This window comes from Aspergillus multicolor, assembly GCF_047715735.1.
Source record: "Aspergillus multicolor strain CBS 133.54 unplaced genomic scaffold BDW74scaffold_45, whole genome shotgun sequence".
Lineage (NCBI taxonomy): Eukaryota > Fungi > Ascomycota > Eurotiomycetes > Eurotiales > Aspergillaceae > Aspergillus > Aspergillus multicolor.
The window spans coordinates 11,005-34,384 of record NW_027395996.1 but is presented as its reverse complement, the minus strand read 5'-3'; the positions used below and the strand labels follow the sequence as shown (position 1 = coordinate 34,384).

General features: G+C 52.6%; 9 protein-coding genes across 9 annotated transcripts; 5 read left to right on the top strand and 4 right to left on the bottom strand.

The window, feature by feature from the left end:
- Positions 1–227: 227 nt before the first annotated feature.
- Positions 228–2,000, top strand: BDW74DRAFT_171277 (3-deoxy-7-phosphoheptulonate synthase class II; the record flags this gene model as incomplete). Its single annotated transcript, XM_073727286.1, has 6 exons — positions 228–255; positions 315–424; positions 519–582; positions 644–736; positions 795–846; positions 899–2,000. The coding sequence occupies 6 exons, from the start codon at positions 228–230 to the stop codon at positions 1,998–2,000; spliced, it is 1,449 nt and encodes a 482-aa protein (XP_073578458.1).
- A 344-nt stretch (positions 2,001–2,344) lies between these two features.
- Positions 2,345–4,208, top strand: BDW74DRAFT_183378 (FAD-binding oxidoreductase; the record flags this gene model as incomplete). Its single annotated transcript, XM_073730511.1, has 6 exons — positions 2,345–2,568; positions 2,625–3,027; positions 3,095–3,185; positions 3,241–3,577; positions 3,640–3,845; positions 3,910–4,208. 6 exons carry the CDS (start codon positions 2,345–2,347, stop codon positions 4,206–4,208), a joined length of 1,560 nt encoding a protein of 519 aa, XP_073578457.1.
- Positions 4,209–4,363: 155 nt separating this feature from the next.
- Positions 4,364–6,249, bottom strand: BDW74DRAFT_107089 (phosphatase PAP2 family protein). The gene is made up of 5 exons (XM_073721657.1): positions 5,989–6,249; positions 5,902–5,928; positions 5,361–5,851; positions 5,298–5,309; positions 4,364–5,237 (listed from the first exon to the last, which is right to left on the bottom strand). Exons 1-5 carry the CDS (start codon positions 6,051–6,053, stop codon positions 4,519–4,521), a joined length of 1,314 nt encoding a protein of 437 aa, XP_073578456.1. The 5' UTR covers positions 6,054–6,249; the 3' UTR covers positions 4,364–4,518.
- Positions 6,250–6,803: 554 nt separating this feature from the next.
- On the bottom strand, positions 6,804–9,901 carry BDW74DRAFT_183376 (putative GPI anchored cell wall protein; the record flags this gene model as incomplete). The annotated part of the gene is made up of 3 exons (XM_073730510.1): positions 6,804–6,831; positions 6,882–9,591; positions 9,655–9,901. The coding sequence occupies 3 exons, from the start codon at positions 9,899–9,901 to the stop codon at positions 6,804–6,806; spliced, it is 2,985 nt and encodes a 994-aa protein (XP_073578455.1).
- Positions 9,902–11,667: 1,766 nt separating this feature from the next.
- BDW74DRAFT_188898 (prefoldin-like protein) lies at positions 11,668–13,809 on the bottom strand. The gene has a single exon (XM_073731838.1). The coding sequence runs from the start codon at positions 13,730–13,732 to the stop codon at positions 11,963–11,965; it is 1,770 nt and encodes a 589-aa protein (XP_073578454.1). The 5' UTR covers positions 13,733–13,809; the 3' UTR covers positions 11,668–11,962.
- Positions 13,810–13,945: 136 nt separating this feature from the next.
- Positions 13,946–15,337, top strand: BDW74DRAFT_162896 (TFIIH/NER complex subunit TFB3). Its single transcript, XM_073726021.1, has 3 exons — positions 13,946–14,076; positions 14,135–14,375; positions 14,425–15,337. The coding sequence occupies exons 1-3, from the start codon at positions 14,031–14,033 to the stop codon at positions 15,251–15,253; spliced, it is 1,116 nt and encodes a 371-aa protein (XP_073578453.1). The 5' UTR covers positions 13,946–14,030; the 3' UTR covers positions 15,254–15,337.
- BDW74DRAFT_162894 (uncharacterized protein) lies at positions 15,338–16,409 on the bottom strand. The gene has a single exon (XM_073726020.1). It carries the CDS (start codon positions 16,305–16,307, stop codon positions 15,435–15,437), a length of 873 nt encoding a protein of 290 aa, XP_073578452.1. The 5' UTR covers positions 16,308–16,409; the 3' UTR covers positions 15,338–15,434.
- Positions 16,410–16,561: 152 nt separating this feature from the next.
- On the top strand, positions 16,562–19,107 carry BDW74DRAFT_162893 (putative GTPase NOG2). Its single transcript, XM_073726019.1, has 3 exons — positions 16,562–16,719; positions 16,768–17,515; positions 17,877–19,107. The coding sequence occupies exons 1-3, from the start codon at positions 16,622–16,624 to the stop codon at positions 18,708–18,710; spliced, it is 1,680 nt and encodes a 559-aa protein (XP_073578451.1). The 5' UTR covers positions 16,562–16,621; the 3' UTR covers positions 18,711–19,107.
- Positions 19,108–19,265: 158 nt separating this feature from the next.
- BDW74DRAFT_107020 (protein kinase IKS1) lies at positions 19,266–21,815 on the top strand. Its single transcript, XM_073721656.1, has 2 exons — positions 19,266–19,399; positions 19,457–21,815. The coding sequence occupies exons 1-2, from the start codon at positions 19,347–19,349 to the stop codon at positions 21,471–21,473; spliced, it is 2,070 nt and encodes a 689-aa protein (XP_073578450.1). The 5' UTR covers positions 19,266–19,346; the 3' UTR covers positions 21,474–21,815.
- The last annotated feature ends 1,565 nt before the right edge of the window (positions 21,816–23,380 follow it).

The window sequence follows — 23,380 nt, the reverse complement described above, 5'->3', positions numbered from 1 at the left end:
CAAAACTCCGGTAAGCGAACTATATTTACCTCTTTGATTGTTCGTAGATTTGTTCTTCCCATTCAACTTTCTCTCCTTTCATTCTTCCTCCCATATTTGACCGCTGACCTCGCTGTTCAAGTCCTAATCTCTCGAGCTCCACCGATCGACCCATCCGAACATCGCATTCTACTACTCAATTGCCAGCTTCAATCGCCGTGTCGCGATCACAACCCAATCCTGTCAAGATGAGTGCTGAGGATTGGAATCCGAAGTGTGCGTTTCTTTTCCCTCCCAGGCTTTCTCTGATTTCTTTGTTGACATTTCTCTCACAGCTTGGACCTCGAAGCCCATTAAGCAGGATGTTGTCTATGACGATGCTGAGGGAGTTCAGACGGCTTTGCAGAAGCTAGAGAAGCTTCCTCCGCTTGTTACTACTCATGAGGTATGGTCTTATGTTTTTTTTTCTCCTATTGTTCGATGTCGGCGACGTAAATCGGAGTGTGCGTGTATGGGACGTATTGCTGACCCGCGGGCAGATTGCGAACCTCAAGAAGAGCTTGAAGAATGTTGCGCTGGGCAAGGCTTTTGTTTTGCAAGGGGGTAAGCATTTATCTTCTTTAGCTTAGGCGAGGGGACAGCGTTGCTAACTAGCTCATCGTAGGGGACTGCGCTGAGCTCTTCGACTACTGTAATCAGGACATGATCGAGGCCAAGGTCAAGCTTCTTCTCCAGATGAGCCTGGTTTTGATTTGGGGTATGTTTGCTCTTCCTTTACCTGATTTTGAAGCCAGAGCTGACGTGACGTGTGCCAGGTGCGAACATGCCAGTTGTTCGGATTGCTCGGATTGCTGGACAGTTCGCCAAGTATGTCTTTTCTTTTTCAGCGAGGTCTGTGTCACGAGACTAATGTAATCAGACCCCGATCGAGCCCTATGGAAGTCGTCAATGGAGTTGAAATGCCCTCATTCCGTGGCGACAATATCAACAGTTTTGATGCTACGCCTGACTCTCGCCGTCCGGACCCTTCTCGTCTGGTTTCTGCGTACTTCCATTCTGCGGCTACACTCAACTACTTGCGTGCCTCGCTTTCTTCGGGCCTTGCGGACTTGCACTCCCCTCTCGACTGGGGTCTCGGCCATGTCATTACCCCGTCCATCAAAGAGAAGTACGAGCGCATCGTCAGCAGAGTCAAAGACGCCCTTCGCTTCATGCAAACCGTGGGAATCGACACCGACCGCGGCGTCGAGACAGTCGACGTCTACACCAGCCACGAGGGCCTCCTCCTCGAATACGAAACCAGCCTCACCCGTCTCCTGAAAGACCCTACCCCACCAGCCACCCACCAACCCATCACCGCCCCCATCCCCGGAAAAGGCCCCATTCCATCCCAAACTCCCGCCTCCAAGAGCTACTACGCAACATCCTCGCACTTTCTCTGGATCGGTGACCGCACGCGTCAACTAACCGGTGCGCATGTCGAATTCTTCCGCGGCATCGCCAACCCCATCGGCATCAAGATCGGGCCCTCCATGACACCGTCCGACCTAACAACCCTCCTCGACACCGTCAACCCAACCCGTGAAATCGGAAAAGTCACCCTCATCTCCCGCTATGGCGCCGCTAATATCGCGACACATCTACCGGGGCATATCAGCGCCGTGCAATCCTCCGGGCATATTCCCGTCTGGCAATGCGATCCCATGCACGGGAACACGCGCTCCACGCCCAACGGTGTCAAGACGAGGCATTTCTCGGATATCCTCTCTGAGCTGAAGCAGGCGCTTGAGATTCATAGAGCCGCTGGTAGTTTTCTTGGTGGTATGCATCTGGAACTTACTGGTGAGGCCGTTACGGAGTGCGTTGGCGGTGCTGGGGGCTTGACGGAGGAGGGTCTCGGAGAGAGATATACCACCTTCTGTGACCCGCGCTTGAATGAGAAGCAGGCATTGGAGTTGGCTTTCTTGGTTGCGGGTTTCTATCGCGAGATGGAAGGTGAGGAGGGTGTCAATTCGATTTGAATTCTCTCTGACAAATGAAAATGTCAGGATAAGAGATTTAGGTGTATGTTTAAAAGTTGGAATATTGGGGTTCTTTGAGGTCTTTTATGTTTATATTTCGGGTTACTGCTTACTGCTTATTGTATCTAAGGGGGATACAACAATAAACACCTTACATAGTCGTTCCTGTGTAAGACTCGCCTAGTGCGGGGAATACTCCGCAACCAATCGTATATTGCAGGATCCTCTAGCTGCATTAGATGCAGAATCCTTTAGCAGCCTCTAGCGTAACGATGGGATCTCCAACCCCAATCTGGACCTTCCAGCTTCCAATCCCCTTCCGTACTCGTGCCATTCCAGGAACAATGCCTCCCCCACCGACTCATACCCCTGCCCTCTTAGACATTCCATTAGCCTCCTCTCAGCGCTCGGCTTTAAAGCCCATCCTCTCTGGATTCAGCTCCCTCACCTCGTCCGAGAGGGAAGTAGCCCGTCCCTCGATCCTAGCAAGGGTCTTCCCCATTGTCTTTGGTGATATTGCCATTGCTCAGGGCTCTTCTCTATATGAAGAGCACCGTACGCAGCTATGGTAGTACACCATTTCCCTTACCCGCCTATACTTCCAAACTAGCTGACCATGTCCAGGTCCCCAAACTGCTATCTCTCACCAGCCGTACTCCTAACGCCCACCACAACCTCCCAAGTCCAACAAGCCCTATCACTCATCCGGCTCTTCAGCGCCAAATTCTCTATCCGCGGCGGCGGACATCTCCAGAATCCAGGCTGCAGTTCCAATGACGGCGGCGTCGTGATTTCTTTCTGTAAGGGTGAGTTCACGAATCTTGAACTCTTGAAAGACAAGAAGACGGTTGATATTGGAGTTGGACTCCGCTGGGCCGATGTTTATGAACGGCTTGACGAATATGGTCTTGCGGTTGCGGGGGGCCGAGAGCCGAGGGTTGGCGTTGCGGGCTTGCTTCTGGGTGGTGGGCTTTCGTATCAGTGTGGTGAAGTTGGGGTTGGATGTATGGGGGTTGATGAGTATGAGGTGCGTCTTGTTGTCCTTCTCTGGTAGGTCACGGTGGGATGGTGAGCTGATGCAGGTACGATGTTAGGTCATCCTCGCAGATTCAACAGTCGTCCACGCGAGTAAGACCGATAATCCTGATCTCTTTTGGGCGCTGAAGGGGGGTGGTTCGAATTTCGGTCTGTCTTGTTCTCTTCCTTCCCAACTTGAGCTCTGTCTAACAGCGCTATCCAGGCATAATCACAAAAGTAACAATGACGACCCTCCCCAACACCATCTGGTCCGAGAACAGGCTCTATGACGCCTCGCAGAACACGGCGTTTGCTTCAGCCCTAATGGCGTACCACGAGCTTATTGAATCCGATCCTAAATCCTGCCTGATCTATCATACCGTGAACGACCGGACGTTTGTGACATTCACATACTCCGGTCCATTTGAGGGTGACCATCCAGATATTTTCAAGCCTTTCCGTGACATCCCATATGAGGGACACCTTGTTCCACCGGCCACTAGAACGGTATCGAACATGGCCAAGGGCATCTCGGATGTTCTAGAGGGGCGCAAGATGCTGTACGTTGCCCTTCGATTCAAACCCCTTCCGCCTCCCCGCGCACCTGATATATAATGTCCAGGCACGAAATGCGCACAACAACAACGCTCCCAGACCTAGAAGTCTACCACGCCGCCGAAAAGGCGCGCCTGGAAGCAATAACCGCCCTGTCCGACCTCGACCGCGCAGATCTGACCATGGTCATCCAGCCAATGACCTCGCACTCTGTAAAAGCGGCGCAGGACCGGGGTGGGAATCCGTTTGGGTTAGACGCTGTGAATCATCAGAGTATACCACCATCCCCTTACTCTTACCCTTCTTGGACGTGGACGAGTCTAATCTGAGCATGTAGTATTCCTCATTCTAGCTGACTATACGAACCCCGCCGTTGGACCTCGAGTTCAGGACGCAATGCGTAAGATCGTTGATGCCGTTGAGGAAGTGGCTAAGAAGAACGGGACGTATCTACCCTTTAAGTATACAAACTATGCGGCGCCAGACCAGGATCCATTGGGAAGTTATGGAGCGGACAATTTGGCTAGGATAAAGGGCATTGCGGCGAAATATGATCCTCAGGGTGTGTTTCAGGTTTTGCAGAACGGGGGATGGTTGGTTTCGAGGGCTGGTATGGAAGAAGATTTAGGAAAATGAGAAATCCGGCGAGTAGAAAAGATAGGAAGATAGATAGATGGCAGGAGTAGATAGTTAGCGTATATCCAAGAAGCAGACAAGTGGACTAGCTGCTAGGCAAGACAGAGATCTAACGCCGCTAATAGTACATAAGCTGATACCAATGCCATTTTCCAACACATCCTCCAGCGAAAAGAATAAAAGCAATTCATCGTACGAAAGCGTCAATATTGTCTAGCAGATGTAGATCCAACGAAAGACAATATAGCCAAGAAATAGTGTAAATCGTTAGTTCGTGTCGTCAAAAGAAGATAGCCGAAGATCATGGCTATCAAAACTGGTTGTCGTGCGTTCGTATCGCAGGGATAGGTGTCATGTTAGCCTCTGGGCGCACTGGCTCAGTACCTAAACCCGGTCCGGATGTGGGCTGGGTCTGGGACCGATATGCCATACCAGGCTCGTACGTCGGCAATTGGCCGCCGAGACCGGGGTTATGCGTCCGCGCATAGCCTTGCTGCATCTCATACCCACTTGTAACATCCTCCTCACTGGAAGACGACCAATTCCCGTCGTGATTACGATGATACGGATTTGACACGAATGGGTTACCCGATGGCGGATAGGCCTGAGGGTGAGGGATCGATTCCGAATTCTCTGACAAACCATTGTCGTGCTCGTGCACGCGCAATCGCTCTTCTTCAGGGCTCCTCAACGCGGCGGTGCTGTCCGTCTGGCCGTAGGCGTCGCCAGGGTACGTTGGCTCAGAGCCCCAAGATCGAATCGGGTAGGCGCGTCCCTTCTTCCAGGGCTCGGCGAGCGAGGGGAAGTATTGGCGGTAGGAGATTGTGGCGCAGAGTATGCCGAGCAGGGAGCCAGTGATTACGTCGAAGGGGTGGTGTCGCGCGTCCATGATTCGGGAAACGGCAATCAGAGTAGCGCCAAGGCAGGGGAACATCACGAGAAACATCTTCCAAACTTCGCCTTTGTTGTCCATGATGTGTAGTTTCCCGCCGATCCAAAGGGAGAGATAAAAGAGGCCCGCGAAGGAAGCTGAGGGTTATCGAGTTAGCACTTTCTCTCATAAAATCAAACCCGGCTGATGTAGCTTACAGCTGCTATGTCCTAATTGCAGTCAGTATCAGACCACCATTAAAATTAGTAGAGAAAACATACCAGAAGGCCACGACCGAAACCCATCCTTCAACAAATGCGGATCCCCCGTACAGATACTATAATCCGACAACCCGAAGGGCTTCGCATCCTCACTACCAGCCCTAGGCTTGCAGCGATCAATGATATCCGGCCTAGGCTTGCCACAAGCATTCTTCAGCGCCTGCGTAACAACAAAGCACAGCGCCTGCGAGAGGATCAGGCCCAGAAACCCGCAGTTCAGCTCCCAAAGCCTATCCTTCCAGCGGTATGGGCCCGTAAACTTCCTCTTCCCATTCGAATTGATCGGCTTTTTGTGCGAGAATAGCCCGTCGACGAACAGCGTGTAGATGGCAATTATGACGAGCGGTCCTCCTCCGGAACAAGCGACGGCCTCGTATATCGAAATCCGTTCGTGGACGGCGTAGGGGTATTGGAGGGAGATGTTGTTCAACGAGAAGCGCTGGTGGTATGGTTCGATTCGGTCGAGAATCCAGAAGCCGATGACGAGGGCGCTATCTGTTTGTTAGCGGTGTCGAGGTGCGGGATGGCTTGAGGCACGAACATGAGGATCACATAGTCGATGATATATCTAGACAGAAATTAAAGGTCAGCGAAGGACGATTGAGCGAGTCTGAAGGTCTGAGCTCACGAAATAATCACTCGCGGCCGCAGTCGGCGCTTCGAGAAAGGCAATTTATCGGGGAGACGGTCCATTAGCGCGGCGCCGCCCGTTTGTATGCTCCGGGGCTATGGATGAGCAGGGGTTCTAGCGGTAGGAGGGATCGATTCAGGAAACTGTGCACGTGGAGAGAGGAAGATGGAGAAATAACGATCATTAAATATGGTAAGAGAGAGACCAAGAGAATAAAATGAGATTCAGGAGGGAGGACGAGCCTTGAAAAACAAAGCATCTTGGCTGGAACTCTGGGGTCCAATGCGCTGCTCCACCTTGTCCTTGCCTATAAATAAGGATGGGCTCCTGCGATCCCCGCGGCCTCCGCCCAGCCTGATCTTCACTCCAGCACCGGCTCAGCCACACACTGTCGCGCAGTCTTGCTGTTCTGGCCGCACAAGGTTATTTCTGCTGGGTTCATCGCCCGCTTCTATTTCAATTATTGTTCCACAGTATACAGAGTGCGGACAGGCTTTGGAGGAATTATTCTGCCTAGATTCTTAGGCAGACGAATACCTACAGTCCAGGGCCAGACGAGACGAGACGAGACGAGACAAGGCGAGGCGCCCAGAGCCAGATCTACTGGCCCACTCCCAGATTCTCGTTGTGCGGTCAAAGTGTCCAAGTATTTAACTAAACAGTTAAGAATTGAAACTAACAATAATTAAACCGGTGTAACTAAAGCGGGAACGAATATGAAGGTTATGTTGTACAAATTTAAGGGTGATCATGCTTTTCAGACGTCTATCATTGGATGTCTTCCGTAGCCAGACAAGTCACATTTGTCCAATCTAACAGACGGTGATGAACAGACCAAGGCTGGTTGCAAGTTAGTCAAAGCTCAAAAGAGAACACATGGGAAAACTCACGGTGAGGGGTTGTAATCTTCGAAGAACTCAAGTTCGGTGCTTCCAGGAGTTGACATCTCGAAGCTGACAGTCTGGCCAGCAGGGCACGCGAAGCTGGAAACAGCATAAGAATTGCCAGGCGAGACGGTGTATTGGCCGAGGTTCTGGCTGACTTGGGGAGCGTTGTTGTATGTGGTCGACTGGGTAGCGTATGTCTCCAGAGCTGAGAACTGGATTGTGCCGTCTCCGCTAAAGTCAAAGGCAGAAGTCTCGAGATCCTCCTGTCTAGGGAAGAGGAAGACCAGGCTACAGGTCTTGCCGGAATCGGTGGCAGGAATGTCAAAGTTGAAGATAGTCGAGACTGTCGGTGTGATGGTTCCGTTGAACTGAGTGCCGTACGCTGTACCTGGGGAAGATGAGTCGACAGGGATGATCAGATGAGGATATTCGTAGTTGCCTGAAAGATCGGTAGGGCAGCTTCCACCACCTCCTCCAGCAGGTCCAGTAGGTTGGCCGCCAGTTGGGCCAGTGGGCTGACCACCACCACCGCCGCCTCCAGCAGGTCCGGTTGGTTGACCGCCAGTGCCGCCGCCAGCCGGACCAGTAGGTTGACCTCCTCCTCCTCCTCCTCCTCCTCCTCCTCCTCCACCACCACCACCACCAGTGGGACCAGTAGGCTGCTCCCCTCCGCCGCCGCCAGCAGGGCCAGTAGGTTGACCACCACCACCGCCACCAGGACCAGTAGGCTGACCTCCGCCTCCACCGCCACCACTAGGACCCGTGGGAACTCCAGTGGCAGGAGGTTGACCAGGCTCAGTTTCTCCAGGAACACCGGGCGTGTTTGCTTCTCCAGCAGGAACGCCAGGAGTTTCAGTGCTGCAATCGACAACGACAGTAGTGTAAACAGTTGTTGTGGGAGGGCAGTCGGCACATTCGGAACCTCCACCAGGGACGCTGGGCGAGGGCGAAACAATTGGGACGGTCATGGTGCTCTGACCACCTCCTCCACCTCCTCCGGCACCGCCTCCTCCCGGGGCACTGGGTGAGGGTGAAGCTCCTTGACCAGGTCCTTGGCCGCCTGGAGCACTTGGCGATGGTGAGATAATTGGCACAGTAATAGAGCTTGTGCCACCTCCTCCGCCTCCGCCAGCACCGCCTCCTGGAGAGCTGGGCGAGGACGAAGCGCCTTGACCGGGACCTTGGCCGCCTGGAGAACTTGGCGACGATGAGACAATTGGTACAGTAACAGTGCTTGTGCCACCCCCTCCGCCTCCTCCAGCACCTCCTCCAGCACCTGCTCCTGGAGAGCTAGGCGACGGTGAGGCGCCTTGACCGGGACCTTGGCCTCCTGGAGAACTTGGCGACGGTGAGACGATTGGCACAGTAACAGTGCTTGTGCCGCCTCCTGGAGAGCTAGGTGAGGGTGAGGCGCCTTGACCTGGACCTCCGCCGCCACCACCTGGAGAGCTCGGCGATGGTGAAACAATAGGGACTGTGACGGTACTTGTGCTGGGACCTTGACCTCTGCCAGCACCACCTCCAGGAGCACTAGATGAGGGCGAGACAATTGGGACCGTGGCAGTGCTTTGGCCGCCACCTCCGCCGCCTGGGGTACTTGGCGATGGTGAGATAATTGGGACGGTGACAGTGCTTGTGCTGGGGCCTTGGCCTCCGCCGCCGCCGCCACCTTCAGGAGCACTAGACGAGGGTGAGATAACGGGGACAGTTGCGGTGCTTTGGCCGGGTTGAGATCCACCGCCGCCACCACCAGCACCACCACCAGGAGCGCTAGACGTGGGAGAAGGCGAGATAACTGGAACAGTCACAGTGCTTTGACTAGGACCTTGAGAGCCACCACCGCCTCCGACACCACCTCCGGGAACGCTTGGCGAGGGAGTAGCGCTCTGGCCAGGTCCTTGGCCTCCACCACCACCTCCCCCTCCTCCAGGAGTGCTGGGCGACGGCGTTCCACCTTGACTAGGACCTTGACCTCCTCCGGCACCACCTCCTCCAGGAGCGCTAGGAGTACCGCTGGGTCCTTGACCACCACCTCCACCGGGAGAACTGGGAGTAGCGCCAGGTCCTTGGCTTCCGCCGGCACCACCGCCAGGAGAACTGGGAGTAGGGCCGGGCCCTTGACCTCCGCCAGCACCACCACCGGGAGAACTGGGTCCTTGACCTCCGCCAGCACCGCCGCCAGGAGAGCTAGGTATTGCGCCAGGTCCTTGACCTCCACCAGCACCGCCACCACCGGGAGAGCTGGGTGTACCGCTTTGTCCTGGACCTTGACCTCCTCCGGCACCACCACCTCCAGGAGAGCTAGGCGTGGCACCTTGCCCAGGTCCTTGACCTCCTCCTGTACCGCCACCACCACCAGGCGAACTGGGCGTAGCATCAGGTCCTTGACCTCCTCCAGTGCCTCCACCACCACCACCAGGAGCGCTAGGTGTGGCACTTTGTCCTGGCCCTTGACCTTCTCCGGTTCCTCCACCCGTACCTCCGCCCGCGCCTGGACCTGTTCCTGAGCAGGAATCGGCCATGAGTTGAACACTAACGCAGCCTGTAACGTCTGAGGGGTTCGGCGATGTGTAGATGTTCATCTCTCCGCTGTCCCCGGTTGCACAAGCAACGAAGCTGCTTTGTCCATTGTAGCTTAGTGTTCCGCTTGAGCCGACAGAGAATCCAGGTGTTGGAGTGCCGCCTAAGTCGCATTGGAATTGTGTTGTAGGAGCTACAATAACGAACGGTCAGCAAGCTCTTCCACGGTATCGACGAGTTGAGGTCAATATCATACGAGTCAATAGACAGCCGCGTCCGTTTCCATCAATGAGAGAGCCATCTGAGTCGATACAGTACTGGCCCTCAGGCAAGCTTGAAGAGCCGCCGCCGACACGGTTTTGTCCGTCACCAAGCTGGCCGACAGGACCTGATGCACCACCAGATGCTGTGAGGTGAAAGCAGCAGCTGGTATCGCGGGGAACAAGTGCATGGGCACTTGCCGCAAAAGCTGCAAAAGCAGCAAAGTTCCTTACATTGGCCATGGCCAGATGAAACCGGCAGAGCGAGTGTAAGGGAAGAGTCAACCTGATCCTTTCCTACACTCGAAATGGTTGAGATATGCTCTGGAAGGAGGAAGCTAATTTATAACCTCGGGGGGATGCTCCGGGTCATTTACTCAGCGTATGTGGTCATAGTATCTACGAAACATTGAACCCTGGGAGGAAAATCCCAGGTTGGCCCAATGCTACCTCCTCAGTGAGAGAGTAAACAGGCTGTAACCAGGCCGAGAAACCCGGGCCTCGAACTTCCAAATGTTAGACGTCACTCATACTTGTGGAGTTCGATTTGATTGTCAATTGAGTCTCGGGACAAACCTCCCTGCCACTAGGCTACCAGCAAGGACAATACAGGTAATCGGTCAACAGCGAGGTGGGCCGTCCAAAGGTTCTGGGTCGAGTATAACTCTGCCTTGGCCAGCACATTCCGTTTCATGGCTCGTTCGAGCTTCTGGGAGAGTACGAGCAAATCGTACTTTGACCCACGAGCTCCGGTGGCACTGATGCGCTTAACGAGCCCACAGCCGGGGTCGAGGCTGCTCACGCCACTGCGAAACCCAAAGGCACCACCCTCTAACCTTGTCCTCGTTGTCCGGCGATCACGGGAGAAACCGCCTCGGGTATGCTGTTGTTTCAGTGGAAACCGTCTAGGCGATACATTCGTAGTCCGCGTTCGAAGAAGGGTCTCTAGCCTATCAATAATAATGGGAGTGCATCATACTCCACCAGGCACGGCTAAAGTCCTCCGCGGGGTGGAGCGCGGAGCAAGGTACAGAGTAGATCATTTTTGAAGAATATCCGATCTGATAAGTCATTCGCTCGATCGAGGCCAGACAAGGCAGTAAGTGTGCCCTTGCTAGGTCAACATCATCGAACCTGAGGAGATGGAGAAGGGCAGTGGAGAGGTCAACAGGGACGGGCATTGATGGGGCATGCTCGGAGTGGGAAAACTGGCTCGACTGGTGGACCGGCCCAGTAAATCGCCCTAACGGCTTTGCTTCTTTCTATTTCAACCTAATATTACATTCAAAGTATGGTCCTGGTCAGCGTCAGACTAACTACGTATCTCTTTCTTCAGGCAACTGCCCACGTTGATCCTATCCACGTCATTTTTATCAACAAGCGAGGTGGAGCCAGAACAATGGGTTTGACGAGACCTCTCTACAGCTGCCTGGTTCGATGCGCACAATACCGTTGACCGAAGTTGAGAGTCCAAAATAAATCAAGAATACTGCTTGTGTTCACGAATACGAAGAGTGATTATGCCTCAATGCTGATAAATATAGCAAGTGGTTATATACTTCCTCAGTCTCTTCTCCGCGGGAAGCATAGACACGCCCCTCATAGAACCGTATCCCTTTCTATACTTGTTTTTGAAAGAATAAGCCTGCTCACCATTGATGATCGTTTGGTTGAGAAAGAAAGCAGTGCCATTGGACGAAGTTGCTACTCATAACCAGCCTAGTAGGCCGAGGCACTCGGACACTATGCATCTACGGAGTAGGGCAACAGATATTTGTATGTTACCTTCAGATGCAGTTCGAACCGCCTGATGGAGAAAATAATGTCAATTCAATCTGCTTAGACACCGGAGGAAGTGATTATCGAGTACCTTGACGTCAGGGTCCTGTTCTATTCCGAGAACAGGTACAGCGCCACAACCCTGTTTGTGCGGCCCATATATCCCCTGGTATACCAATATACTGACCCAGGCAATGTGGGACGCGGGCAATCTGGCCCACTGACAATGCGTGAATTGATGTAGAGGGTGAAACGTAACCGCAGATCCACCGATTCCAGACCGTAAGTACTCGACCGAGTCCAATACAGCCAGGAAAGGAAGGCAGTCAGAGAGCCCTTGTCTTTGATCTTGGAATTCTCGACGATGGATAGACCAACAGGAGATGGTATGCCCATTGCGATGATTGTAGAACTCCTAGTACTTATCTCTATTGGCAAATCTGCATCTGACCACTGGATATGCAATCATGTCTATTATTGAATGAAATATTGCTGGGTATCTGTGTCTATATTTGTTATATTCAGTTATACCATCCGGGATGCCCGGAATTTGCTGATTCGCTTTGGCGGTTCCTCGACTGGAACGAATTCTTCTTCATCATCGTCTTCCTGGGAGCCACCGTTTTGTTTAGCCATCCTGTTTCTCATCCGGTGAAATTCGGTGGCGATTTCTTTCCGATGAAGTTCTTCGTCTAACTCGTCAGGCTCTGGAGCTGTGGCGGTTCCCTCCGCAATGACACGCTCGACCAGAGTATCTGCCAGGATTTTGTCCTTGGGTCCGGAAGGAGTCACAGAACCCGGTGGCTTTTCGGTGATGTCGGAGATAGGTTGGGAAAAGGGTTTCGGTTCTGCGGGCTTGGCGGGAAATAAAGGCATGGACGGGGTTGGTCCAAGTGAGGCGGTTTTGCGTTGTCCAAAGGTTGGGGGTGCAGCAGAGTTTATGTCGGCGATGGTCCCTCCAGTACCGCGAGCTGTCCTGAAACGGGAAGTTTTCTTTGGGGCCGGTGCAGTGACGGTATTAGAAGGTTTCTCCGGCTTTGTACGCTCAATGATAGAGTCCGATAAGACAGGGACATCAGACTCCCGAGGGACAACTTTCTTGCTTTCAGGCGCTTGAGGTTTGGGTGCTGGGGCGATGTCAAGCTCTTCGGCGAATGCAACCTTTTTCTTTGGCTTCGCTTTAAAAGCCAGTTCGTCATTCGGTTCCACGGTTCTCTCTATCTTGACCTTAGCCGGTTGCTCAAGGTCCTCTTTCACGTGTACGGGGAGCGATGCGGAATCTTTGCCGACATTCCACATGCCCCGGGCGTTCAACTTCGCCTCCAACTCACGCATCTGTCGGTGGTAGTCTTCGTCCAGCACGGGCCCGATAGTGCGCCCATTCTCATCTTCCTCATCTTCGTCTTCGTCGTCATATGGATATGCATCATATTCTTCAGTGGACAAGTCACTTGCGTCATCAGCCAGCTCAAGCTCGGCAACTACCGCACCAACTTCATCTAGACCATATCGCAGCATTTCACGACGGAGTTGAGCATCCTCCGGGGATTCATCAATGTCCACAGCCGGAACTTCTTTCTCGGATTCTACAGGAGTCTCGACCGCATCAATCACAAGCGATGAAAGCCCGTTCCTTGTGGACGGAACCTGCTTATTTTCCGCTTCCTGAGTGATCGAGGGAGGTGTGTCCTCCAGTGTAGGCTCCGACGGTTGTGACTCGGTAGATATGGAACTATCCGGCTTGGGGAGGTCTGGTATGTCCTGAACGCCGGCCTTCTTCAAAATCTCCAGCAGGCTTGAAGCTTGGTCGCCGGGGTTCGTAGTTGTACTCGAAATGACCTCCCCGTCTTCGTCAAGTTCCTCAATAATCTCCCTCATCGGAAAATCCTCTGCTGGATTCCGCGGTTTCTGTTCAGCCGAATCTAGGGCTTCCATTTGAGATTCGGCCGTGCGCAATCTCTTTTCCATCGACGCGACGTTTTCCTTGACATAGTCGATTCGTCGCGAAATGAGGGCGACCACTTGTTCTTTATTCCGCTGGAGGCCTTGTTTCTCGCCGATAATCACTCGAAACTCGTCCTCGGTGACGAACGTCCCGCCAAAATCGCGGCTAACTCGTAAAAAATCGCGCGTGGAGGCATCGTCGCCTAGGTCGCTGATGCCTTCTTTCAGGCTCTCGTACTCCGCTTCCCATGTCCTCCAATGATAAAGAGATTGTTGCAGTTGCAAAATGTTGCCCTCAAGCTCGCGGCGCTGGCGCTCAAGCCCTTCGATGTTGCTGTCCGGGACTCCCATTTTGAACAGACCCAGATGTTATTTAGTATGCCGAGGAACGAGAAGTATGATTCGCGACTAAATCCCGTGAGTTAAAAGTGAGGATTCGTTGAGGAGTGAGGGGATAACTTTTGAAAGGCGGGCGGCAAAAAGTCCGTACAGAAATTCCGCCGCGCGGAACAATGAAGCCTCGGTCTGATTGGCTAGCGGACATTTGATGACCGACATGGGCTCGTTGAGGTCGCCTTCGACTCTGTCATTTCTCAACGCTTAACAGGCATCATCTCTGCTTATCGCGGTGAGCAGCGGTACTACAATCATGCCTCCTTCTCGCGAAGCTCTGGTAAACCGCGGGGATGAAGATGGTAAGATCCCGACTACTTCTTCGAAGTCTCATGTCCAAGCTAACCGCGGCGTTTCTAGAGGTCTGTCCCGTCTGCAAATCCTCGCGGTACCTGAACCCGGATATGCGATTTCTCATAAACCCAGAATGCTACCACAAGATGTGCGAGTCCTGCGTTGACCGGATATTCTCCGGGGGCCCGGCGAACTGCCCTGTGGCCGGGTGCCACAAGACGCTGAGAAAGGCTCGATTTCGCAAACAGACATTCGAGGATATACATGTCGAGAGGGAGGTGGATATACGGCGGAGAGTGATGACGGTGTGAGTTGTCTTCCCCGGCTTGCGCTAAGTAGACGTTAACCGTGTATAGCCTCAACCGCCGAGAAGAAGAGTTCGATTCCAAGCTGGACTGGGATAACTTCCTAGAGCAGAGAGAGGAAATAATCTTCAACCTCGTCAACAGAATCGATGTCGCGAAGACCGAAGCAGACCTTCAGAGCTACGCATCCGAGAACATGCGGTCCATCCGTGCCAACCAAGCACTCGAAGCTAAGGAAGTCTCCTCGTTCCAAGAACGTCAGAACCACGAGCAAGAACTGGCACGTCTGCGACGACAGGCGGCCAAGGAAGAGTACGAAAACGAGCGAAAAGAACTAATGGCCGGTCGAGAAAATTATCTCAACAACCTTGCGCAAGGGCGAGCAGGAGATGCCGCTGCTTTGCAAAAGGTCATGCTCAAGAAATCCTCAGCCCGGCGCAGCGAGGAAGAGCGAATCCGGCAGAAACAAGCTGCTTTACGCGGCACAGATGCTCAAAAGCCTGCTTATCCTGGCGCCGCAACTGCCGAGGAAGGCGGCTCCGGTTTGATCAAGGGTCTCAAGAAGATCAAGACACCGGAGCCCGAGAAGCCTTACGATCCATTTGGCGGTATGGTTCCAAACAAAAGAGACTATTACACATTACGGGATCACTATCCGTCCTCGTATCTTGATCCTATCCGGCAAGATACTCGGACGCTTGCAGGTGGGTACAATTTGCAAGAATATTACTCACGCACCATGCTCGAGGCCTTTGCGGGCTTGGGGTGCTTCATTGACGAGGAGGTTCCGAAGCGACAGGAAAGCTCTTTTAACGTCATGAAACCGGTTGCCACACAGGGGGCTGCTCTCGCTGCTGGCTCAGACGATGGTAGCACATGAGCACTCTTCCTAGAGGCCATTTTTATTATTGCATAGCGACGGCGCTTTGGTTATATTTGCTCACGGACGAAGCTCGGGTTCAGTTCGTAAAGAATTGGTATACATGGTGTAAAATAGGTGCAATCAAAATACAAATATCGAGTTACATGCAAATAGCAGTATTATACAAGTGATCAACACTTCAAATCTTTCCGCCGGTGATCTCCTCACCTAACTTCTGGAGCCTGCCTTGGACGGCATCCCATTTCTGCGCCTCTCGCCCAACCTCTCGCCCAAACTCTGCAGTGCGGGATGCCATAGTCTTGGGAAGTCCCTTGTTCCAAATGTTCTCGCCATTCTTGGTGTCGTTGCGCCAAGCTTCGTTCTCTCCATCAGGGAAGACCTTCTCGATTTCGGCCGCCAACTGGGTTTCCGTGGTAATGAACTCGCGAGCATTCATGTAAAGCGTGTGCAGCGATTCGCGGCGCTCCATTTCCTTAAGGTGCGCCTTCCGCTCAGTCCGACGCTGCGATGCCTGGAGACGGTTCTTTCTACCTGGGTCCGGCAACACAGGCGTGTGCTTCGGTATCATAATCTGTGGAATTGTAGGCCGGGTGAGGAGCTCATCTGCTCGGTCGGGCTGGCGGAGGACGTGGTTTCGCAGCTTTTGCCTCGACCGACTCCGTTCTTCCATTGACTTATCCGTCAATTGCTTCCGGTTGTGCAGTTCCAGCAGACCCTCCTCAAAGTTCTGCCTCCTCATGTCGGCCATGCTGCGCTTCCAGCTTCGGTACTCGGCATGGGGCTCATTTGACTTGATCTTTTCTTGCTTGGTAGGCAGGGGTGCGGCGGCGGCGATGTATTGTGGGTTAGGTTTGTCCGCTCGTCGCTTGGGAAAGAGCTCCCGGGGCACTGGCAGTGTACCCTTGACACGGGGCTTCTGGGGAAGATCCGGTTGGATTATTCGAGGAACTTCAATGAAGTTAGGCGATTCGGGTCCGACGCGGAGAGCGGAGGATGAAGAAAAACCGCGGAGCTGCACGGTAGCAGTGCGGCATTGGCGGAAGACGGACATTGTTGCGGAAGGTCTAGGTGTGAGCCTAAAGACCTAGGAGCAAGAAGAGGCGGAGTTGAGTATGGGCTGATGACTATGAGCTCACAACCCCGGCGGTTTGAGCTGGTGAGCAACGCGGTTGTCTGGCTTGACGCCGGAAAAAGATCGAAGCGATTTTCTCGCCGTTGGCCCGTGCGCTGCTCCGCTTGGCGCCTTCAAAAAAATAATTTCTCCTCAGCAACTTTTCTCTTCCTTCCCTCTGCGTTCCGCCAACTTTTTTTCTTCACCCTATTATTTCTTCTTGATTTCTTAGGATATCAGAAGATCATATCGAAATGGGTACCGGAAAGAAGGAAGCCACCCGCCGGACCCGGCAGGGTAAGGATAACGATGGCATGGCCAATGTCAGAGTCAAGGGTGAAAATTTCTACAGGTAAGCTTCGTCCTATCGAATGCTCGATGCAGCCACTGATTTGAGAAGAGATGCGAAGAAGGTGAAGCACCTGAATATGCTCAAGGATGGCAAGCCTCGACGTGACGCCGCTGGAAACATCACCGTTGCTGCTTCGTACCAATCTCGAGAGGCTCCGGTCGCTAGAATTGAGCCCAACCGGAAATGGTTCGGAAATACTCGAGTTATCTCGCAGGAGGCTTTATCCTCGTTCCGCGAAGCCGTCGCCGAGCGCGCTTCCGATCCGTATCAGGTTCTCTTGAAGACCAACAAGCTGCCAATGAGTTTGATCAAGGAAAACCAGACGGTCAATGGACTCAAGCAGCATGAGGCCAAGATGGCGATTGAAACCTCACCATTTAGCGACACATTCGGGCCCAAGGCTCAGAGAAAGCGAGTCAAGCTCGGGGTCTCATCGCTCGAAGATTTGGCTGGTGAGACTGTCAAGATGCACGATAGCTACGTTGAAAAGTCGAACCAAGCTACCTTTGAGGACGGCACTGCGGCTGTTGCAGGCGACGACGTGGCGGCCGACCTCGGCATTGGCACGATGCCGATTTCTCGTGAGGCAGTCTTCCTGAAGGGTCAATCCAAGAGAATCTGGAACGAGCTGTACAAGGTCATTGATTCCTCTGACGTTGTCATTCACGTTATCGATGCTCGCGATCCCGAGGGCACTCGCTGCAGAGGTATTGAAAAATACATCCGCGAGGAGGCACCTCACAAGCACTTGATCTTTGTTCTCAACAAGTGTGACCTTGTGCCTACTGGCGTTGCGGTAAGTTTTATCTGCTTCATGCTATTTTCATTCGTTCCATCTTTCCATTGGCTCCGGCCATGCCATCGCTAAGTCAAGTCTACTTCTGTGACTCCGTGTCACGCTTTCTCAATGGAAGTATTGTCTGTTACAGCTTTGGCATATCAACGCTGGTCCGCGCCGAATTTCATTCTGAAGCTAGGCTGATCGGCTTTCGTCTTGAGAGCTGATCGTTAAGGACCGAGCAGTGTTCTGTTCGTGAGTTGAGTACTGCTTTGCCATCGGCGTCTTCATAGCAGCACTCTTAGTAACATTTCACACATCATTACCTTTTTGCTTTTTTTTTGTTATACCATTATGGTGTGCTGACGTTGTACACCAGGCCGCTTGGGTTCGCCACCTGTCCAAGGACTACCCTACTCTAGCTTTCCACGCTTCGATCAACAACTCCTTTGGTAAAGGATCTCTCATTCAGCTTCTGAGACAATTCTCGTCACTCCACTCCGACCGAAAGCAAATCTCGGTTGGGTTCATCGGCTACCCTAACACAGGAAAGTCTTCGATCATCAACACGCTCCGCAAGAAAAAGGTGTGCACTGTCGCTCCCATTCCTGGCGAGACCAAGGTCTGGCAATACATCACCTTGATGAAGAGGATCTACCTCATCGACTGCCCCGGTGTTGTCCCGCCAAGTCAGACAGATACTCCTGAGGATATTCTTCTCAGAGGCGTCGTCCGAGTTGAAAACGTCGACAACCCCGAGCAGTATATCCCCGCCATCCTCAAGAAGGTGCAGCCCAAGCACCTTGAGCGCACTTATGGCATCAAGGAAACGAGCGATGCCATTGAGTTCCTCAGCATTCTCGCCCGAAAGGGTGGTAGGCTTCTTCGTGGAGGCGAGCCGGATCTCGATGGTGTTGCCAAGATGGTCATCAACGACTTCCTTCGAGGCAAAATTCCTTGGTTCACTCCGCCTCCTCACACACCTGGTGAGGGCGAGAAGATTGAAGGCCGTGAGGGCAGACTTGGTGAGATGGGACGGAAGCGCAAGATCGAGGAGACCTCCCAGGACGCGGGAGAAGACAAGGAAGCCCAGGACAAGTCCGCTTCCGCCTCTGATGAAGAGTTCGAGGGGTTCAATGACGAGGCTGATGACAGCGACAACGATTCGATTGCCAACCTCGAGGTCAGCGATGATGAGAGTGGAGAGGAATGAGCGCCTTCTAGCCTCCTATCATCTCAACACCTCACAACTTCGGCAAGCTTGCACGAGTCATATTTGACCTGCTTGTTTGACACCAGCGTCGCAGAACGCCCTGCACACTTAGCTGTCGCTTCCTGCTTGGCCGATCGGCTGGTCTATCTGACAGCTGTGCAACATTCGGTCTGAGAACGCAGCGCGGAAATCGTGGCACGGTTTATATCGCCCGAGCCCACTTGGATAACAATAGGCAGTACCCACAGCGTCGCGTCGGCCTCTGGGCTGCCTCCATCATACATGCTCCAAGGATGCTTCCTCCGGAAGGACCCATTGTCGAGCTTGATGTCAACGACATCACTTATCTAGATACCCCTTACAAATGTTATGAGAAGATCTTGTTTTATACTTTTTCCAACGGATCAGTAAAGTAGCGAGTATTTTGTAGCAAGCACAGACAAACGACGGGATTGGCTCACGTGTCCGCGTGGGGCAGTCATGATCATCGCATCCACATGGACCGGTCCATCTCATGGGCACCTGCCTCACTTTAGAGGATGGACCACCGCCTTTCTTCTCTTAAGCAATCACTGTCTTCTCATGGTTATGGCCTTTCACCTCTCTACCTTCTCAGGAAATATGCCGCTCTGATTTATGATGGCGGACGGCGCCATTGTTCCTTATTCCTCTTCCAACGATGTTGTTCTGTAAGCTTCATCTTCGCGACCGCTGCCGAAGTCTCGTCCTAATTGAAATCATACCAGGCGCCATGACGGCTCCGTTGTGGTTTATGATCCGGTTTCAAAGCAGCTAGTTCTTCGAAATGCCACCGATGACGAGCAAGATGATCACGATCCGCAATGCCCGTATTGTCGCAGGCCGTTGCGCGACGAGACTTCGGGTCAAGACAACCACCATGCCGGGTCGCAGCAGGAATTCGTGAACCCCGAATACTTCCGCATGCTCCGTAATAGCCTCCCGCCTCCTTCGGTAGAACCGACCGCATCTCAGTCGCAAACTCGCCGTTTCGTGCAACCTGTCCTGGCCGATAGTCCTTCGAGCGAGTCCAGTCAGTCTAGGGTCCCTCACGGCATTTCGTCGGCCGCGTTTACTCCGGACTACTTCAAGAGATTCTTTGTGGAAGAAACGGTGCTAGGAAAAGGCGGGAAGGGCGTGGTGCTGCTGGTGAAGCATGTTTTGGACGGCGTGTCTCTTGGGCACTACGCCTGTAAGCGCGTGCCCGTCGGCGACGACCATGAATGGCTTGAGAAGGTCCTTATTGAGGTTCAGACGCTTCAGCATCTCTCTCATCAGAACCTCGTCTCATACCGACATGTATGGCTGGAAAACGCCAAGATTACTACATTTGGACCTAGCGTCCCATGCGCGTTCATCCTCCAGCAGTACTGCAATGCAGGGGATCTTCATAACTATATTTGTGGCTCCATGCAGAATCCTACAACTCCCCAAGAACTAAAGGAGCGTATTCGGCGGAGGTCAAAGGGCGGTCCCGAGGCACCTATCGACTTGAAAGAACCTCGCAAACTGCACTTTGATGAGATATACTCCTTCTTCAAGGATATTACGTCCGGCCTCCGGTATCTCCATGCTAGCGGGTATATTCATCGTGATCTCAAGCCCAATAACTGTCTGCTGCACAAGACGAACGATGGCATACGGGTCTTGGTTAGCGACTTCGGCGAGGTTCAAGCCCAGGATGCGATCCGGCTATCTACTGGTGCGACAGGAACTGTGTCGTATTGTGCCCCAGAGGTGCTGCGACGGGAATACCCCGATGGACCCTACGCCAATTTCACTTTTAAAAGTGACATTTTCAGCCTTGGAATGATTTTGTATTTTTTGTGCTTTGGGCAACTCCCGTATCAGAATGCCGATCTCATCCACGAAGAAAGGGAGGATCTTGATAAGCTTCGCGAAGAGATCATGGATTGGTCTGGATTCAACCCAGGTCGTATTCGTCCCGATCTACCTGAACAACTCTACACCTTCTTATGGCGTTTGTTATCTGTAGATCCTGACCTGCGGCCGTCTGCAGACGAGGTTCTAGGTGGCCTTGAGGTCGGCGCCAGCGCCAACGAGAACCTACGCACCAAACGGGGCGGCAGTAATGCTTCTACCCCTGATGTTCACACCAGCTCCAGGATTCGTCCTCTCGACGACACTGTCGATCCGTTTGATCAGGCAGTGTCTCCCAAGAGGTCCTTCCCGCGAGGTCCTGCTATACGCCGCAACTCTGTATATGAATCGAATGGGTCTGTCGGAGATTTGACCCCTGTGATTGAAGATATGGATAGCACAGAAAGAAGAAGCTCGCTCAGTCCGGATCGTGATTTGATTGTCCGGCCGCGGTTCTCTAGTGCACAGTCCATTTCGCCACCCATGAACGAGAATTACGAGACCAGACAAGTCGTACCGCCTACTGTCGAGCCTTCTATCCGACTGTTACCTCCTCCGCCGGGCAGGACTTCCCTTTCGCGGCGGCTTTCGAGGTGGTATCCCCCGCCTTTTGCTGTGCAGCTGGCTCTTTTCCTTGTCAAAATCGCCATGGTGTTGCAGCCTTGCTCTCCCTTGGCTGTCAATCCGTGGGTGCTGTACTTTTTAATCGTGGCTGCGGCTATTAATCTCCGGACCACAGATGTAAGGATGCAGGTGGCATCCCTACTGCTGCATGTATCAGTGCTTGCTCTGAGTATGAGGTTGGAGATCTTGTGTGTTTGGCCTTCGACCACACCCGAGATGATGTATAGGAATGAGTTATGAATATATACGAGTCCTGTCTATTTTTATCGAGCGTTGTCCCATTGACATAACTAACTTAGCATTCGTCCATCTGTGGGCTGTATTACTGTCATAATAAATCTTGTTTTGTCAGCGGGTGTGGTGATTACAGCATGGTCTTCTAGAATCTACCCCAATCACGACGCATGTGCTTCTGGCCTTCCCGTCTCCCAGGGCACCGCTGTCACCATTTTTGCGATGGACAACCACTACGTCCTTGTCCCATCTCTCTTACGGAGTATCCGTGTATACTCTAAATTTTCCGTCTTTCATGGTAACTTCTATAGGCTGAGAACTAGCCTTTACATCTGACAGTACCGGACGCGGGGGTCTTCACGATGTTTCCCGCTGGACTGGCGTACGACACGGTTGCGCTCTTCGTGCGACGACCATCAGGGTGTCCACTCTCTACCTATAACATCATATTGATCAATGGGGGTTGTTGGCCGTGGCCTAAACGCCTAGTTTACAGGCCGAAAACGAGCTTTTTGCTGGAACGGAAGGGGGCTTTTAATTCAGCTTGCAGCACTGTTCATTTGTCGAGATACTCCTCGCTTGTACGTTATGACAGGATGGAAAGGGCTTTGTAAGCTTATTGAAGTACCTGATTCGGCCTGGAGGGGTGTTGCAATTCTCTGGCTCTGACCTGATAACTATAAGAGTACATGGTCGGGGCTTTCGTGGTATGTTATGGTATGGTGAGCCATATTGAGCTTTGGGATCATGGCCAATGTAGCGTCCGAATAGTTCTGTTGAGGATCGCATTCTTGAGATCTCAAATAACTACTACTGTCGGGTCTTGGCCTACCCTGGTTCCTAATGTGATATCGGTCAAATCCTCGCCTTTGCATGTTCTTTGCCGCTATCCTATCCCAACCGATTGGTGCATACATGTCTGCCCCGGCCTCGGGGTCTTCGTGGGGCTTAGGGTAGGTCTAACTGGCTGCCCTCATGAAGCACATCAAACTCCCACTGGACTTATGATCGTGGGCCACGGGATTCTTCAGGAATATATATGACGGAACCGATTTTGCCGGAATAAGCCTGGTTGGATACTCTCGTAGATGCAGGAAGGGTCTACCATCAAGTTACATTGGCGATGCATATGACCAGGGCCCAATCATTCGCTGGGATGAAGGCCTAGGTTTCAAATGCTGGCTACGGTGGCTTCGTCGTGCCTTGATTCACTTGGGGCTAGATCACGACCCCTCAAAGAACTGCTACGTTACTCACAGATTACCAATAGGATCTGTTTCTGTGCATCAAGGTCGATACGTATGGATGTTTCTATGGAGCTGTACTCGCAAATATCAAGGATCTGAACTGTTTATATTTCTCTAGGCTCGGCTTCGGCATGCATTGCCAGGGTGCTGTCTTTGCTTTTCTTGACATGGATGGTGAGCTGGCTGAACATGGTCTACTTTTACACTTGTTTGGGTTCCTCGATTATATTTATATCTGCTCTCATCGGGTCCGAGATTATAGTGGGGTTCAAAGTGTTGGCTTTATATTCATTGCACTTACATCGTATGTTAGTTAAGGTAGAGGATGCCGTACTTGTATCAATTAAAGTACCTAACTCCGAGCTTGCTGGCCACATGGTAGTGTTAGATCAGAAGAATCAATCCCGTGTCTATGTTTGTTTAGTATTGTCCATATTTTGCAGCTTTGTTGTTACAGCTTGGTCCGTGTCCGCTACAGCGGTCGCTTAACAACCGACCTCGGGAAGCACCCACGAAATATATAAAGCAACCTTGGAACGCCATGCCCTAACCGTGGCCAATTTATCAAGCACCTGCACCAACCACACAATCATAAGTACCCCTTAAAAGACCAAATTATTAATATACCGGATCACACAGACTTGTTTGACTTGTTTGCAGTGACGT